The sequence below is a fragment of the Squalius cephalus genome, assembly GCF_949319135.1.
Source record: "Squalius cephalus genome assembly, chromosome: 16".
Taxonomy (NCBI): Eukaryota; Metazoa; Chordata; class Actinopteri; order Cypriniformes; family Leuciscidae; genus Squalius; species Squalius cephalus.
In genome coordinates this window covers 14,753,852-14,772,711 of record NC_137137.1, presented here as the reverse complement: position 1 = coordinate 14,772,711, position 18,860 = coordinate 14,753,852, and the positions used below count along the sequence as shown (strand labels likewise).

The following is an 18,860-nucleotide window of genomic DNA, read 5'->3' as shown; positions in this document are numbered from 1 at the left end:
AAGGCGCATGTGCGAGATCTCATGCACCTGTACAGTATGGAATATTACACGCAAAGCAAAAGTCTCATTATTCATTATTCATTTACGTGTAATGAGTCAGTTTTAATTATTATTATTATTTAAATTCTGATCACGACAAATATATATTTTCCCAAATGGGCAAAGGGACAACAGATTGCCGTTTTTAACTGCATAATTAGGCTATTTTCAAATATTTTCAGGGAGAAGGTTTTATTGGCTAGAGATCTTGAAAATGTTGTGTTTGTAATGTTGTTGTTTGATAATGAGGTATTTTTTGTTTAAAAAATCAGAAATGTAGGCTAAATGCATGAAAGCAATTTTTAAAAGGAGATTATAGGCCTACCAATGTCCCCCAATGTATTAAAAAGAAACTCTGTATTGGTAATCTACTATTATTGTATCTACCAATACAACTGAATCTTAAGGATTGTCATTAATACAAAATATTAATAATTTAAGCATATAGTTTATACAATTACATATTTGTTTATATACATTTATTTATATTATGCTATATAAATATGTATTGTGCTCACTGCTCAGTAAAAATATTTTATGAAACCGTTTAGTTTTAGAAAATCTTTTATGAAACCAGTTAGTTTAACTGCTTCTATTTAGTTTAACTGCTTCTGTTGTTCTCATTTGTAAGTCGCTTTGGATAAAAGCGTCTGCTAAATGAATAAATGTAGGCCTAAATGTAGCCTAAATGAAACTTGTGCAAATTAATTCCAAATTAGGCAACACCCACGATTTGCTGGTGTATTTTCATCATCCATTGTGTCAGATGACAGCAGAAACAAAGCACATACTCCTAAATACAACCTCGAACCGAACTTTCAATTATAGCCTACGTTGTAGTAGCTAATATAAATAGATTTTTTTACTCGAGTGCAAAGGAGCACGTCTTTTATTGCCAGCAGGTGTGTGCTCATATTAATGTATGCTATAGACATTAAAAACTATCTAAGAAAAAATATTTATATTCAAGGTCTTTGTTCTTATATCAGAATTAAAACGATGCAGCCTGTTCAATTTCAGAAACCCAAATTCCTGTAGTTATTATGAGCGACCACTAGAGGCCGCGGTGTCCCAATTTGTACTGATGTAAGATGCTGCGCTGAAAAAGTAATACCACTGCGTCAATACTCAATCGGACATCTAATGTGTGTGTTGGTGTACGTTTACACATGTGTATGTTTCTGTGTCAACAAGTAGAACCCTTGGTCACATTTCTGTCTAAAGAGGAGTGGGAACCAACCATCTGTGAGCAGTGTAGGCCTAGCCTATATTGTGAAGTCAGGTCTGATATGAGCACATGTGCCATTTGTGGAATGTATGCTATTGCTATATGCCTACTTTGGTATCTGTGGTCAGCGGGGTTCTGTTCTATTCAACAATAACCTATTATAGAACTGTCACATTACTCTACATTAATCTTCTCCTACTCATTCTTCATCTGCGGGTCGTCCCACTCTTATTCAATCATTTGCCTTCCACCCTCACACTTTCACCATCACACTGAACATTCTTTTACATTAGAATGTGACTGTGAGAGAGTCAGCCATGCATGTGACATGCATGTTCCTCTCATGTTAATGAGTGAGATCATGTGTGTGACCTCAACCCTGGATCAGCCACAGATGCTGTTGAGCTAAAGAGAACACTTTCACTGTATTTCATTGCTTATAAGATAATTGCAAGATGTTTTAGTTTAGTTCTTCAACGTTTTATTATGCAGAGTTTTGAAGAGTTAAACTGAATGGTTAATCTATTTAGATACTGCTCATTTAAATACAATCCAACTCTGTCACCACACACATGCCACACAATGAAAGTACATTTCGTTCAGCATCAAAGAACAGGAAAAACCTCACAATTTCACAAGAGGGAGAATCTGAGAATTGAGTGTTCGCCATCTTCTCACTGTTACCTGTGAACTCAAACATTTACCCAAAAGCCCCCAAATTTCTCACAAATCCTCATAATTACCCATCAACCCTTATAAATACTCGCTAAAGCTATACTGACTTTTGAGGTCAGACCTTCAGTGATCAATTTTTATCATTATTTTTATTTAATTGTTATTTAAGTTTATTTTGCAGAATATAAAATATATACAATAAAAAGCAGTTATACAATTAATATACAGTGCTCATTTAAAGCCTCCACCTAAACAAAATATATAGGTATAGATAGATATAGATAGATAGATGTGTCTATCTATGAAAAAACACAAGTGTGTATAATCATTTAAATGAACAAACTGATGAACACTGTAAAATACATAATGAACAAATAGTCTTTCAAGCATCTTATAACATGTTATGGAACATTTTTTTGCCAGATGGGATTCTAATTGCTACCCTTAAATCTTATCAAGTATTGACCTCTACAAGTAAGAAATTTAAGAGGATGAAAATCTGAAAAATCATGAGTTAAATGACAATGAACCTGAATTTCCTTTCACTTGAATATATCTTATAAATAAAGATATTAATATAAAAATATATACTGTATATTAATGTCATAATCTGATGTTTCTGAAATAAAAGAGCACAAGAAATATGACTCTGATTGGGTTGCAATCCTAACAAAACATTTCTGGATCAACTTTTTTGGAGAGTAGGAAAAGTGCTCACCCAAACTATTACAACATGAAAGTATAAAAATTTATCTATAAAAAAAAAAGAGTAAAGATTGATAAGCCAGACTCAAAATGTTGTGTAATAAAGCAAGATATTTCTTGAATATGTGAATTCTATCTGCATGTCTGTTATTTCCAGAATAAAATTGCCATGAGAAAATCTTGTGTGCAGCAATGCAGCGCTGATTTGTTTACAAGATAACAACGGCATCCTAGATCAGGACAGTGATTTTAAGATAATTGTGGCACCAAATGAATTGCGAAAATAACAACTCCTTCCAACTGTTCTTTTTGAGATCTTCACAAAACAAGTAATCTCTGGTTTTTCTATAGTTATCTCTAGATAACTTTAGAAAAATGAACAAATGAACACTGTATATTTGTATAGAAATATACAGTATATATTATAAATGCAGTATGGTCTGGTAAACTGCACAAGTGTATAAAGGCTCTGCTGCCTCATACAAATAGGTTATGCTGCACCAAGAACAAAAATTATATTGCACATGTCTCTATGTATTTCATTCATGTACTGAGAATGAAGAACACAGAACAATCTACAGGACACTGTGTGCGGTAGATACAAGTTTGTGCCAACTACTGACCATTGCCACACACATAGACACACTAAACAATAGTCACTTCTGAGCTGCGATTAGTGTTACACATACACAATGCATGTTCCGTCCACATGGCACAAAGAACTGCTTAACAAAAGAGAAGGAGAGAGACTTACATATCACAGAACACCAGATGTGAACTCAACAACAGCCTCCATCCTGACCCACCCAACATACACACACACACATAAATTCAAATGTCAGCCTTGCTCATTACATCAGCTTCTCATGTACTGTTCATTTAGTTGACTTTTAACAACACAGAAATACATGAATGTAGAACATGGAAAATCTTTGAATCTGAATTATTACATTTACATACATACAAGTTCAATTCACACATCCTTTCGAGAAGAAAGGATCAAATTGTTCTTGTCTGCATATGTGGCTGTGAAATTAAGATAGTGGACTCCTTTAAAGGGTCAGGAAACCCCAAAACACATTTTTTTGAGATGTGAACAGATATATGTACAGGTTGCACATCACTGAAACTGTTATCAATAAGTGGATATTGGTTACTTTTGCGTTTTCCTGTGCAATTTCGTTACCATGTGTGACAAACTCAGCTGGACTGAAAACACAGACGCGATGTAGAAGAAAGGACAGAGTCAGCTCTACTTCTTGAGTCCTTCAACATGCACAGTAAGATGTTTCACATGTTCTATCAGTCTGTTGTGGCTAGTGCCATGTTCTAAGCTGTGGTGTGCTGGGGCTCTGGTGTTAAAGCAGGTGATGCTAAACGGATGAATAAACTGCTATAAGACTCATCTCTCATGTGCAGAAGCGCTATTCACAAGTGGAGAACTTGTAGCAATGACCACTCCCTTATCCACCCAAAACAGCACACATATCCTTTAATAATCTGCTTGTGTCTTAACTGCCACCAAATGCTTTTTTCTGTGTGAATGTATTTATTGCATAGGCTACATGTTTATATGTGTACTATGTAAATGTGTGTGGTGATACATACATAAATTTAACACACAAATAGATATTTATAAGACAAGAGAATGTTTAATTGAAGTGTTGTGTGAACCTCAGCATATCAGCTGAGTCCAGTCTCTCACTGGTACTGTGTACATACCCTCCCAAGATATATATCACAGCGAGTGGACAGCACTGAGAGTGAGTGTTTCTCAAGGCCTGGGGAGTGTGAGACTCTGCACGTGTGTGTCATAGACTCTTCTCTGTGATACACATAGTGATACGCTCACTATAGGCTTATTTTTATCATCTTACATGTATTTGTATTTGTGTGTTTGTGTTAGCAAGATTTCATAGGAATTTCAGAGGGTCTGTTTTGCCTTTTCCACATTTATTCAGTCTAAGCCACTTATAGTTCTGTGATGTCACAGATTTTATTTTTACATTTGTTTATCTGCAAAATTGTGTGTATTTGTATTTCAGAGTGTGCACGTCCAGACGTTTTTTGTGTGTTTTGGCACTTCACTTTCCTGTTCATGCAAGTGTACATGAAGGCTTTTGCTGGTCAGGAAGTGCCCTTCTCATTAGGAATGTACAGAAATCATTGTATCACAAACACACTGTTATAGAGCTCAGACAGTGAGCAGGACGTCAGAGTGGGTCTCCCACTAAAAGAGTCCATTGTTCATTGCTAGAGAGAGTGAGTGGCTGGGCTTCTGCCTAAAACCACATTCAAACGCATACACACACCCACATAAACACACGCAGAAGTGACTGTTGTACGTTACATGATTAAAGGGGCTTAAGTTAATGTGGAGAGAATGAGATATTTGTTATATTTTATATTATTTATTATTTATATTAGAGTTTTAGTATGTAGATTATCAATACTGGAAGAATAATCTAAAGACCAAAATAAGAGGTTACTTAGAAACTTGAGTATTGGTAACTATTCATTTTACAAGTTGAGTACTTAGTTCAGTCAATTGAAAAACGTAAGTACACTGAACTTAAACAAAACAGTTTTCTAACAAGCTTGTCGAGACAAATATGTGGAAACTGATTTCTCAAGCATGTTTTTGGACAATGGACTATGCATTTATTTGTATTTTTTAAACCTGGAAAATATATATTCTCATAAATGCAAAATCTTTTGCTCAAAATATGTGTACTTCTTATGATAAAATAAATGGCACTTGATTTTTTTTTTTTTTTTTTTTATCTAATCAGTGGTGGACGAAGACATTCAAGCTCATATTAAGGTTCTTGGCTCATTTGAGTCGGATATTCACTGACTCAGAGATTCACTCTGACTATCATTGAATTAACAAGTTATACCTGCTTTGGCCTGGGCTTCATTATCCAAAAGCATCATAAGCATAAGTAGATTGTGGAGACCAAGTAAAAAGTCAGACGTGCTTTGGAATCTAGCAAAGTAAAAGCAATGAAAAGGCCAAACATGAAAATACTATGGCAGAGTAAAAATACTTGAAAAATGTCCACTCTTTGAATAAAATGTTCTATATTAAACCTTAAAGGGTTCTGTCAGATGGTTCGTATACATCATTTTATAGGGTTTTCATCATGGGATAATTTTATGAATTTCGTTTTAATTGAATAATTTCATTTAAATTTATTTTAAAATACATTTTAGGAATTAAACAGCTCGTAAACATACTTCATCACTAGAAAATAAATTAACTCGTTAACAATATCCTCATATAGAAATGGCAGCTCTAGCGCAAGTTCTACCGGGAAGACTCTAATTCATTAACCACAGATCTAGCCAGTCATCACTCGACATATGGAGTATATAAGCCCAGTTAACACCCATTAATACGTTTGCAGATACTGATGCCGGTGTACAGAAGTATTCGTTTTTAAAAGTACTTAAGTATCAAAAGTAAAAAATAAATGTCAATGCATTGTTTTATTATTATCAGTTAGTAGTATCTGCGGAATTAAGAGCTTTTAGAATGTTATAAAACCTATAGAAATTAAACAACTGAACAACAGCCATAATCATCTTCCACCCCAACAAAAGAAGTACACATCTATGTAGTGGAGTAAAAAGTACGATATTTGTGTCTTTCAAATGTAGAGAAGTTAAAGTAAAAAGTTTCCAGAAAAAATAATATTCAAGTAAAGTACAGATACTCAAAAAGTGTACTTAAGTACAGTACTCAAGTAAATGTACTTTGTTACTGTCCACCTCTGTATATATGTATATAGTAACTTTTTTACTGTCCACTTTAAATACTTTTTGGGGCAGCTGTTTGGGACTCTGTTGTTATATACCCTACTTAACCAGAGAGGTCACTTAAGAACATATTCATATTTACAATGATGCCTTTATTCATTGACTCTCTATCTCTTCCTCTCTCTGTCAGTCTATAAGGGATTAGAGAGATGGAGAGGGAGTGTGTGGGTGTGTGTTTGTTTGTATGAGAAAAAGAAGTGCATAGGCGTGTATGTGTGTGTGTGCCTATAAACCCAACCCTGTGAGGACCAAATGGAAATGTTTTGGTCCCCATGACAGCTTTTCTTCTTCTTCTTCTTCTTCTTCTTCTTCTTTATTTTTATTTTTTTTAAATGTAACAATGCAGAAAGTTTTCTGTGATGGGTTTAGGGTTTGGGGCTTGAAAATGTTATTACAGTTCAACTGCTTACACACAAAATCCTTACTTGTCACACAATTTCTGAAACCTGACACTCAAACACAAGAAACACACACCAAATCTGCAAAACCATATACCAAACACCTTTTGGAAGCCACAACACACAATTCTCTATGTAACACACGGAAATCTAACAGGAAGTATCTTGATTTCCTTTTTCAAAATGCCACACTAACTCATCAGTGCCTTTACTTAACACCAACCAATCATGGCTTTAGAATAGGCCTATAAATAGGCCAAAGGTCAAGTTATAGGTTTTTCGGACTGTGTAATACTGTATTCACAACCACAAACGATTACAGTAAAAAAATAAATAGTTTGGTTTCAATCTTGCTTTCGTGTTTACTGTGAATTTTTTAACATCTCTCTGTCAATTAGGCTACTTTCAATCTTGTACAGAAATGTACATAGACGCTCATGAAAGAAGAGCTTTAGGTTTTGAATAACTGTGTGTATATGATATATCCAAAATATAATGGCAAAGGTGTTTGCAAAGTAAGACAAATGTTTGCTTTTGAGATGTGTTTGTGATATTTTGAATGCAGTGCTTCATTTGAGGCATTTTGCATTTTGTGTGTGCAAATCTTGAATTTTTGTGTAAAGTTTTGAAAAAAAGAGGCAAGGTTTTGAAAATGTGTGTAAGAAGTTGAAAAAAACTATAACACGGTGTAAAAACCATTACGCCAATGGAATGTCCTCATAATGACAGGAATACCAGTGTGTGAGAGAGAGAGAGAGAGAGAGAGAGAGAGAGAGAGAGAGAGAGAGAGAGAGAGAGAGAGAGAGAGAGAGAGAGAGAGAGAGAGAGAGAGAGAGGCTGGAATGCTGAGTAAAAGGGTCTGAAAGTAAACACAGACAAACAATGCTATCTGGAATCCACTAATAACACAACATGGCAATACAACATACTTTGGAACTTTTTTATTGAAACTGAACAATAAAAACAAAACAAAACAAAACAAAAAAACACCACCCCCAAAATACAAAGACAATCACTTGGTTATAAGAGGATTCTGAGATCAAATGGTAAAATTAGATCATAGTGACGGGATATAAAGAGGAATCTTGCAAAACAAAAAAATATATATCGTTGCAAACAGTTGCAGTGTCTAAAGTCCTTTCTCAATATTGAACATTTATTCTTCATCATTCAGTGCACCTATTACTGATCTCATAAAGCAAAGCCCGTCAGTAAGAAACACAAACCCAACATTGACAAAAAAGAAACGCAAACAACTAAACCATGCAAAATGTCTGTATGCTGTTAAAATGTCGTAATCCATGGTGAAAAACATCAGGATTTTAGTTATACATGCCAATAGCAGCTGCACGCATGAAGCTAAGCTGATTGGAACACATAATAATGATGCGTCCCAGAGGAAGTGATGTCACTTTTGGAATGGGTGACAGTTAAGAACAACACAGTCAAGTCACTCCGTATTAATGCACTTCAAAAGAGTAAATCTCAAGCACTTATTGTGTGCTGCTCCCCTTAAATATTAATTCAAAAATATGCCGCTAGACATTAAATTACACATCTTGAGCCTATTCTGAGAACAGAATGTGTCCACAGCATCTGCCTATATGTATCATAAACTGTACATAATGCGTCATAGTCCTATTGGACACATCTGTAGAGAGGAAAAAGAGAGAAATTGAGAAAAATAATGATCTTGGATTGGCTTTTTGTCACACATGAAGACATTAAGTATCTTTGTATGATATTTACATACAATACATACTCAGTGGAATTAAAAAAAACATACAAGCTTTTGCTTGCATGTCCAGTTGTTTGCTTATTTTTGTTTATTAGGCCCTTCACAAACTCACAGTTAGTGAGACCACATTCATTCACATCCTGCTACATTAATATGCATTAAAAAAGATATTATAACTTCCTGTGGCCTCCCACTGTTAGGGTATAAATTAGGTTTCTCAGGCTAAATAAGGGCCTTGTGGGCGTTGGGGAGGCGTTTTTGTCGGAGGGTTGGGGGGGGGGGCATCTTTTTCAATTGGAAAGGGGATGGGGCACTCTCCTGCTCCCCTTATAGTCCTGGATGGATGGTGAGAGTGCTGCTTGCATTGTTTAAAACATGAGAACAATAGTTCAGAACTTCCGCAATTTTTTCTTCTTCTCTTCCTGTCGTGCCTTCCTTTTCAGGGGCTGGGAAAGAAAGACGACAAAGCAGTTTAGTACAAATGGCAGCGACAGACACTTATTAAAGCTTTTTTTATACATGTAACATACAAAGATAAACAAACAAATAAATTACAGTACATTAATAGGTTATTGAAATTTTTGAAAGTTTCATTCATGAGTTTGATTCAGAAATGATACAGATATAAAAAAAAATGTAAAAAATATTTTTTTTAAGGACATTTGAATACAATTGGTTATTTTTGGCCCTCTTATTTTTTTTTTTTGGGGCAACACCATGTTAGTACCACAAATAATATAGCATCAACAGCACTGTATTGCCACTCCATTTCACATTTTCAGTATGATTTTCTAAGACGGTGATGAGCGATGCTAACCATAGTAACCACTGTACTTCTGTTTGGCTGGTATAAGATTCCATTATGACATAATTTCCTTGTTCGGCATTAGCCTTGATACGGTTCAGTGGAGTTTTTCTCCAATATTTGCCATTTAGATGAACATTGAAGACTTTTGGAGTAGCAACATAGTTGTGTTAAGCTGTTATACATTTATATTTTAAGAGCAACTGTGTTACACTGATTAATCGGGATTATCTATGAAACAGTAAGGCAGTTACAGAGATCAAGATGCTGTCTTGTTTTTGAGGCTTTCGTTTCTTTGCAGTCCTACAACATAGAAATCATTTACTGTCAGCATGCAACATTTCGCCCAGTCATTCATACAGAGAACATGTCCATAAAGCACACAGTATTATCAGTAGTACAACATTGAAACTCATTGTCTTTCATTGTATAAGCAAAAAGGTCTTGTAAATAATGACAAAATTTTCATCCCTTTAATGATATTTTTAAAAAGTTATATACGTATATATATTAATAATAATAAAACAATATTAAATCACATAATCATATTAATAAAAGGACTTACGAGTACTGGCCCATTCTTCTGACCACCATGATGATAACAGCAATGACAACAATCACTCCGACCAATGCGCCGATTACGATCCCAACCAACTGTCCCGTTCCCATACCTGGAATAAGGAAGAACACCAGATATCATGTCAGTGACTGCTCATCCTCACTCACACAGATTCTCAATTCAAATTCTCAACTGTAGCAACATTTACACTGTATGTCTGTAGCATATCTCACCTTCTTCTATCTCTACAGTATCTGGATCCTCTGATTCTGTTTTTTCATCTACTTCTGGTTCTGTTATCGACTCTGTGACCTCAGTAGGGGCTTCAGTGGGGGTCACCTCTGCTGGTAGAGCTGTTGATTTTGCTGCATCTGTTGGGGCTGCGGTTTCTATTGGGTTTTCTGATTGTGTAACTTGTGCTTCTGTGGAAACTGATGGCGCTTTTGTTGAGGCAGCTGCTTCTGTAGCCTCAAAAACAGGCACTGGTGTTGAAGCAGCCTCTTGAGGAGCTGATTCTTCTGTTTTGGCAATGACAGTAGTCGTTTCTGATAAAATTGCTGGCTCTGTATTCATATCAGCAACTGTTGGATTCACCAGAGTACCTGGTACATAAAAAACAAAAAGGTTTTATAAAAATGTTATACTAGAAACCCACCCTTATGTTACATTTCAACATAAGGGGAGAGCTCTGCATTAGAGGAAGATTCTCTAGTGCTTGTATCAGATGGGTGAGCCAGAATGTTCTCATGGTTGTTAATAGTGAGAACATTCCAGCCTCTCCATCAGCCCAATAAACACAGACTTACACGTTCACTTAGACGTTACATACAAAACCATTCCACCATACAGAAAATCACGCCCTAACTATTCAGCTCCACACTAAGATCACTTCCTTTTTACGTCATACCTTCAACCAGACTAATTGTCTCACTTCCTGGGTTAAGCCGGCAATAACTGCACACAAGGAAATGAAGCACTGGAGAAAAAAACATGGCAAAAATGTTCCTACAAAAAAAGTTTCCTCAGTGGTTGATCTTAGATCTTTCTGCACCACTCACAATGACTTCAGAAACCATTAGAGACACACAGCAAAAACTGATTTCAGATCTGTGCTGGCGTCGAAGCCAGATGGACTGCATATGGGAGACTTTCTCTCGGCGATCTGTAGGGAACCTCCCTTTATAATAACACCACCTCAGCTGTTTAAAATATCAAACTCAGCATGGGTTAAAAAACTCAGCACACATTATCAACTCTGGGTTAATGGCAAATTAATGTTAGGGTTCTTTTGTAACAGAAAATTTTCATATGAGTTTCAAGAAGCAGATTTATCTTTTACTGATTATTATGTGACTCAGACACTTTCAGCAGTGTGGAATTTAAAGGGTTTGTTCACCCAAATGAAATTGTATCATCATTTACTTATTTAGTCTTTCTTCTGTAAAACCCTAAAGGGGAAATTCTGAAGAATATCCTGGCCTTTATTTTTTAAATGTCAAAATTTTATGAGAGGAATATCATTTTTCAATAGTCCAAATGACTTATTGTGAGGCCATATAATAACTTTGTTTGAGGTATAAACCCAATATGGTACTGTAAAAATCTATCTGTAGCTCTCCCTGCACGTTCAGGAGAGTTCATGAGAGAAGTAGCAATGCTCTTTTTGTGAACGAATCCTTTCAGTGTTGATCCAGTTCACAAAACCAGTTAGAATGATTCCTTCACAATGATCCGGTTTCAAAATTAATGACAAACATTATGATACGTTTATGGTACTTTTGAGTTATTTTTAAAGTTTGAAATCTTAATTTCAAGAAGCACATTATACAAAATATCTTCTTTTACGTTCCACAGAAGAAAGAACGACCAACATGAGGGTGTCAATGACAGATGTTTCATTTTAGGGTGAACTTGTTTTAATAACATGTACCCACTCAGATTGTAATTTTAAACCTAAATTTATATAACCTAATTAACTAGACTCCCAAAATAAAGCGTCATAACAATTTAAGACCTCTTACGTGAGAGGAGAACATTATTTAATTGTAAGGTGTAAAAAAATAAAATAAAAATAACTATTCTGCTCCAAAGATCACTGTTGCTTTTCATAGTGCCACAATCAAACAAAACTATCCTGTTAATAGTGGGGTCAGAGATCAGAATGTCCTGGGTGTGCTTTTATTATATTAATGTTCCTGTTGACTGCTGCTAACAATCAGCTCATTATGTTTGAGACCCCAACAATTAGTTCTAAGTATGGCTCTCTTCCTCTCCAACCACCACACACACACACACACACTCACATAAATACACATGATGTGATGGGAGGAGCAGAGTATGCAGAAAGAGCCAGCTGTTCTCTCCCTCTCTTTCTCTGAGTTGTACACAGCAGCATGGGCAGAAACTGTAACTAATTTATGTAAAAAATAATGTAGGCTACAGTCAACCGCCCATTATCGAGAAATAAACCTTGACATGTTGATCAGGACTTATTTTATCAGGACTTAAGCTTCTGCTAAGAAAAATAGTCCACTGCAATGTACAAACAATTGGCATAGCAGCAAGACAAACACTGCAGCGATAATATTACTGAAAGTCTCTGAGGGCATTTTTACAAAAATTGACAACTGAGACGCAAGATGGTGGCAGTCACATAGTATAAACCAATCAAAAAGCAAGTAGCACCGGTTCAATTTCCTGTTATTTTTAACGAGCAGCCGCAGACTTCAAGGTACAAGGCTTCTAGTGTCAGACGCTTTAAATTATTTTACCTTTATATATATATATACTGTATATATAAAGTTTGTTATGCTGCTTATGTAACATGTATGATCTGTTCTGGTTGTGTTTTGGTTCGGTTTTCCCTGTTCCTGTTTGCCTGTGTGACTTAGGCTCTGTCCACACGAACACGGGTATTTTCAAACCCGCAGCTTTTTCTATGCCGTTTAGCCGTTCGTCCAAACGCAAACGCAGTATCAGGTCACTGAAACCGAACCTTTTTGAAAACTCATGCCAGGGTGAAAAGTTTCAGAAACTCCGATTGCAGTGTAGGCGGTAAACCGGAGATTTTGGCTTGTGACGTCAGAATACGCGCTGTTATCTCCTTTGCTTGACGTCAGATTGTGCGCCGCTATCTCTTTGTTTACACAAGGCGAGTCTGTGCAATGGCGGCCGTAGCCAAAATATTGTCAGAATGCAATACTACGCAGGTCACTGCATATGACAACATGTTGTTAGCCTACCGGAACTGGTAATAACCTTTTTTTTCAGGCTTCTAATTGGCCACCGTGGCTTTACGGTTAGGGTTTTATCGCTTCATAGCGTGTTTTTGCATTTTCAAGTGGACAGAGATTTTTTTAAAAGCGTTTCGTAATAATTTTTCCCTTTTTTTTAGTTAAATCAAAATGTGTTCAATGTGATAAAACAAAATTTAAACCAAAAGAATAATTCTTAAAACGAGGCCACGATATATTTCTGTCTGCATATCATGCGGGACTCCGGACGAACTGGTATTTGTTGTCATATTAGTTGAATTTTTTTATAGTAATAATCACACACACACAAAAAAAACACTGGTTTGTAGCTCAAATAGTTTTACAGTTTACTGCACTTTGTTATTCTTCTAGTTATTTACCTATAGCAGCTAGTTAATTAAAAGCCATACATTCACAAGAAAAAGCATTGAAAACAACATTGACATTGGTGATGATCCATCCATCCATCCATCCTTCAAACTGTATGTCCTTTTTGTGGATGGTGGCAGTAATAAGGAAATATCAGATAGCTGAATGTCGTAATTGACCATTCAGAATCAAGTAATTACAGAGCACCATGTAATAAAAGGAAGGGAGATTTGAGACTGTGAGAAACAGCAAAGACTAACAGCCTTTCTGCTATACAAACTGCAATGAGTCAAAACCCACTAAAATAGTGCAGGCATGTGTGTGTGTCAGAGAAAAACTACCCATTAAATGATCAAATTCAAATCTATGACCAAGCCTGAAACATTTCCCTGACAAAAAACATACCATAAAAGGGAAAGACAAGTAAAAGGAGAGACAAATATAGAGGAGAAAAGCAGAGGGAAATAGAGCACAAGAGGCCAGTATTGGGTGTCTGTTGAACAATTAATTGAATTACTCTAAATCCATATTAAAAAAAAATCCATCAACTGCTTCAGTGTGCGTGTGTGTGTGTGTTTTCAGGCTGTGAGGGAGTATGATGCTGGAATGTTTTTTGTACAAGAAGAACAAGTGAAGAACATCTCATGAAAGCAGTTTCCCTCCCTCTCACTGATACACATATACACACATTTCATGAGTGGGCAGCAGGGGACAGAGCAAGTGGAAAATCTCTCTTATCACTAGAACAGGACACACACACATGCTTAAGCTCTCACACTCACAATCTCCAGGGAACAACATATCACAGACCAACACACTCATACACATCCTAATCTAAAATACAACAGAAGTTCAGACCTGAGGGAGACAAAACTCAATATACTCGAGCTCCACAATTCCGCACAAATCTGAATTCTAATCTAAATACATTTGTGAAGTTTACCGATATTGATTGTGAGAGCACTGATGAGTTGATTTAGATTATTATTTTTGTATCATTTATAAACATTTTAAATGAGCTTTCATTTTTATATTTTCGCTTTTCATTTTAGTTGAAGTTTTAGCAGTTTTGTTATGTGCTTTAGTCATTTTTTATAGTTAATTTATAATTCTGTACAGCTTTAATCTATTTTTTTTTCTTAATAAATGCACCACTTTTGAGAAGTATATTCATATTATGAAGTTGTTTGACAGTGACTTGAACATATTTTGAGTCGTATGGAGCTAAAATTCATTGAAAATCTGACTGCGCTCTGAAGTTAAATGTGAGTTTGATTGAGCTCCGTGAATATAGGGCTGGGTTTGTGGTTGCATTCAGAGACCCTGAGAGAGTTTCAGGGTTCATGTAGCTAAATTAACACCCAGTACACCCAATACCTCGATGTGCTCTCACGTGTCAGTTTACCATTACTCTATTCATAACACACTCACACAACACATAACAGACAGAGTGTGCCATCTGAAAAGTTAAAAAGTTCATAGAACAACACAAATTTTATATTATTCCAAAAGAACTGTATATAATGCTGTATATTAAACAGTGTAGCCTATAGAGTAGAAACTTTTAGCTGTCTGATGACGCCCCGCTTTTAGAACAGGGAGTGGCACCACCAGACTGGGAGAATGGGGAAAATGGGAGACGAATGGCAGCAGGAAAAAAGAACGAGAGAGACAGAAGGAAGTCTGGAGAGGAAGATTGTGCACTGGTGACGCTCCTCTGATTGCAGGGAGTGAAGTTTTCCCAAGTTTGAAACTTGCTGAGTATTTTAATGTGATGTTTAGAGGGCTGTAACCGACCCTGAGCAGTGAGTCAGAGGCGCTGCAGTTTAAAAATATCACACATGCCCCACCAACCCACCTCTGAGAGGGGTGAAAGCTTGATACCCCGCCAAAGATGGTTACAAGCGAAGGGGGGTGAGAAGAGGGAGAGAAAGACGTACAAAATAAGCACATATGGGGCGTCTCTCTCTCTCTTTCTCTCAGGCCTGCACTGCTCTTAGATGTAACCAGCCTGTGTACGAAATGCTCAAATGCTTCCCTTAAATATAGAGTCGGCTCTATTAATACACATGTGTAACCCTGTCCAGATTGAGAGAAACAGGGAGAAACGAAGCAGTAAATCAGTGCTGACTAACTCAAAACTGGTATATAATGGTGTAACAATCATTGCACCATTACATCATTTTCCCATCACAAGGTCCAAATGAGAGGAACACTGTATCAGCACATACTTAGATGTCTGGATAATGCTTATCATGGAACAGAAGGCAGTGAAACACACACATCAAACAAATATAATTTAGTGGAGATACTGTGTGTAATCAAACAAAACCGAACTGGATTAATGAAAGTTAGGGTCACTAGAAACAGATGAGGAGAATGGGCAGAGTGTGTGAAAGAAAGAATAGCACTATGTGTGTGTGTGTTTGTGTGTTGACTTACTTGCTTGGATAAAGGTACAGAAAGGCCCTGCCAGGGCGACCAGCAACAGCAGTACGATCCTCATCTTGGTCACTGTTGGTCACTATCCTCCAACTGAAACTTTAACAAACTAAGAGGCTCCTGAAGGCACACAGCAGGCTCTGGATGAAATGCTGGCTCACACACACAGACGTGTGGCTTAAAGTTGGTTTGAATGGAAAGGGGCGGTGAGGTCTGGAGTAGCAGTCTGGACAGAGGCACTGAGAGCCAGAGTGAGAGAGAGAGTAAATGTGCTTTAGTGTGTCTTCAGAGGGTGAGGGGGTTGGGCAATGGCGTTAGGTGGTCCTGCCTCCATGCCTTCAAGTAAGTCTCTGTCTGTCAGTCTTGCTCTCTCTCTCTCTCTCTCTCTCTCTCTCTACTTGACTATCACTTTCTCAAGATAGACTTTTACAAATTTTCATTATAAACCTGAAAAGAGCTCCAAAAAAAAAAGAAAAGTATAATCCCTTTTCTTTTCTGTTTTATATTACTTTAACCGTTGCTTTTATTTTTCTTAAATAGCCTATTCCCAAAAATCAGTCTAATGGAACCATGTAATCTCATGAGAATGAAAATGGGTCTGTGAGAGGCAGTCTTAGCAATGGTTTACATGTTGTATCCACCTTATTTTGCAAAACAGAAGTAGCCTAAGCTGTTCTGTGAATACGCAAGACTTCCGATTCATTAGCTGCTAGGTAAATAGCTAAGAATAACAAAGTACAGTAAACGGTAAAACTTTTTGCATTACAAACCAGTGAGGTCGCACCCGTTCTTACATTAAAAAAGGTAGGCCTATAACCTACATAACATTGAAAATAATAATAATAAATCCAATGGACAAAAATATATATAGGCTATATATAATATAGAAAATGATATGTGACTTAATAGCCTACAGTAGCCTACACCCTATTGGGTGTAAACTATGTCTGTCCAGACTGTCCCTCATGACCACGCTGTGTCAAGTAATTGCGTAAAATTAAATATGGCGTCTATCTTGACTATTAAATTATGGTAATTTGGTGAATTTAGGATGTCATTATGGACTGATGGCTTATTTTATGCCTTAAAATAAGGGATGACTACTGCCACGAGGTCTCAGAAAATCCTCCAGCACATCAGCTTATGATTCCGAGGAACTGGCACAGAATTATTTTCAACCGTTAAACGTTTGAAATGCCCTGTGAGGTAGGCTACTGTTTGTGTGGTGGTGTGAATGCGCCCATTTTATGCTGACATCTAGTGGCTAGTTAGTGTAATTACTTGAGCACAATGTTCCTTCTGTCTATAACAGCAGCCAAATCATTTCTCACATATCAACAAGACCACACAGAAAATGCACATTTCTTAAAGACTGAGGGCAGTTATGCATTTTATTAACGGCACACAAAATTTGTGGCGGGTCATTCGTGTTATGTCTATATAGCTGGAGCCTAAAATTTTGGATAAAAATGTAACTAAAAATGGAAATAATAGATGAGTTTCCTTTACCACAATACCACAATAATGTGAACATGGGTGAATTTCAAATAGTTTTTTTGTCAAAATGTGTCAAACAAAACAAAAAGTTCCTAGCCTCAATTTGACATTCCATCCTAATCTTTTGTCATTTCCATTTAACTAAAAAAAACATGTTTGACATGCAGGAGTCAGGATGTGATTTGTTTTTATTCACATATAAACATTCATCAAGGCACACATCAGCTGTGGTAAACGGAAGCTCAAGCATGTTTCGTTTGACGTGCGAGAACCAGTGAGGTTCATTCTCGTGTGTTACGCAGGACGTTTGAGCTTCGCAAGAACAAATGAGGTTTGTTCTCGTGCGTCAAGCAAGTTGAGCTTCTGTTTATGTTCACTGATCAATGTTTATATGTGAATAAATGTATAAATTCAATCTGTTCATCATATAAAGCGATCGTTCAGAAAATGTTGACTAAACCATTCAATTCATATGGATTAGTTGTACGATCTCTTTATGAACTTTCTGAAGCATCAAAGTGGTAGTTGCATAGGCTGTCATGGAGAAACAGAAATCTTTCAGATTTCATTAAAAATATCTTCATTTGTGTCCCGAAGATGAATGAAAGTCTTAGCGTTTGGAACAACATGAGGGTGAGTAAATTATTTCATTTTTGGGTGAACTATCCCTTTAAATTGACCTATAGGCTATACTGAAAAATTTAAAGCAGTATTTTTTTTTTTATTATATATTTTTTCATAATGTTTGTAATTTGCATCTTTGCTTATTTTTAATAACAAAGATAAAATAAAATAAAAACTATATGGTGATATAAAATTACAATAAAATATTCAAGGGGTGGTTGAATATGATTTCACTTTTCTAACTTTAGTTAGTGTGTAATGTTGCTGTTTGAGCATAAACAACATCTGCAAAAGTTATAAAGCTCATAGTTCAAAGCAAAGGGAGACCATTTCTTTTAAAGAAATTGCTTTTTAAGGACTACAACAAACGGCTGGTGGACTTAATAAATATACATATCTACTGTCTAACCAAAATATACATAACAACATACAAGATTATATACGTAAATAGAATACAATACAATATTGCCAGGGGAAGCTTATGGGCCATTACAAAGAGAAAGAGGACGATATGTTGACAGTTTTAACTGTTGTTGGAGCCAGAAATCAGATTAATATAATGTACAACTTCATGGAGAAAAAATACAAAATTAGTTTTTTTTAGTGCTGAGTTTACATTTATGAATGTGAAATTTTGCCAAAAGAATTAATAAATTTATAATGAGGTACGTCTTTTCTTTACTTTGACTTCTATTAAAGCAAAAT

At 36.1% G+C, this 18,860-nt stretch overlaps 1 protein-coding gene across 1 annotated transcript; it reads right to left on the bottom strand.

Moving 5' to 3' along the window:
- Positions 1-7,793: 7,793 nt before the first annotated feature.
- On the bottom strand, positions 7,794-16,424 carry pdpn (podoplanin). The gene is made up of 4 exons (XM_079897592.1): positions 16,035-16,424; positions 10,203-10,571; positions 9,976-10,081; positions 7,794-9,051 (listed from the first exon to the last, which is right to left on the bottom strand). The coding sequence occupies exons 1-4, from the start codon at positions 16,096-16,098 to the stop codon at positions 9,045-9,047; spliced, it is 546 nt and encodes a 181-aa protein (XP_079753718.1). The 5' UTR covers positions 16,099-16,424; the 3' UTR covers positions 7,794-9,044.
- Between the last annotated feature and the right edge of the window lie 2,436 nt (positions 16,425-18,860).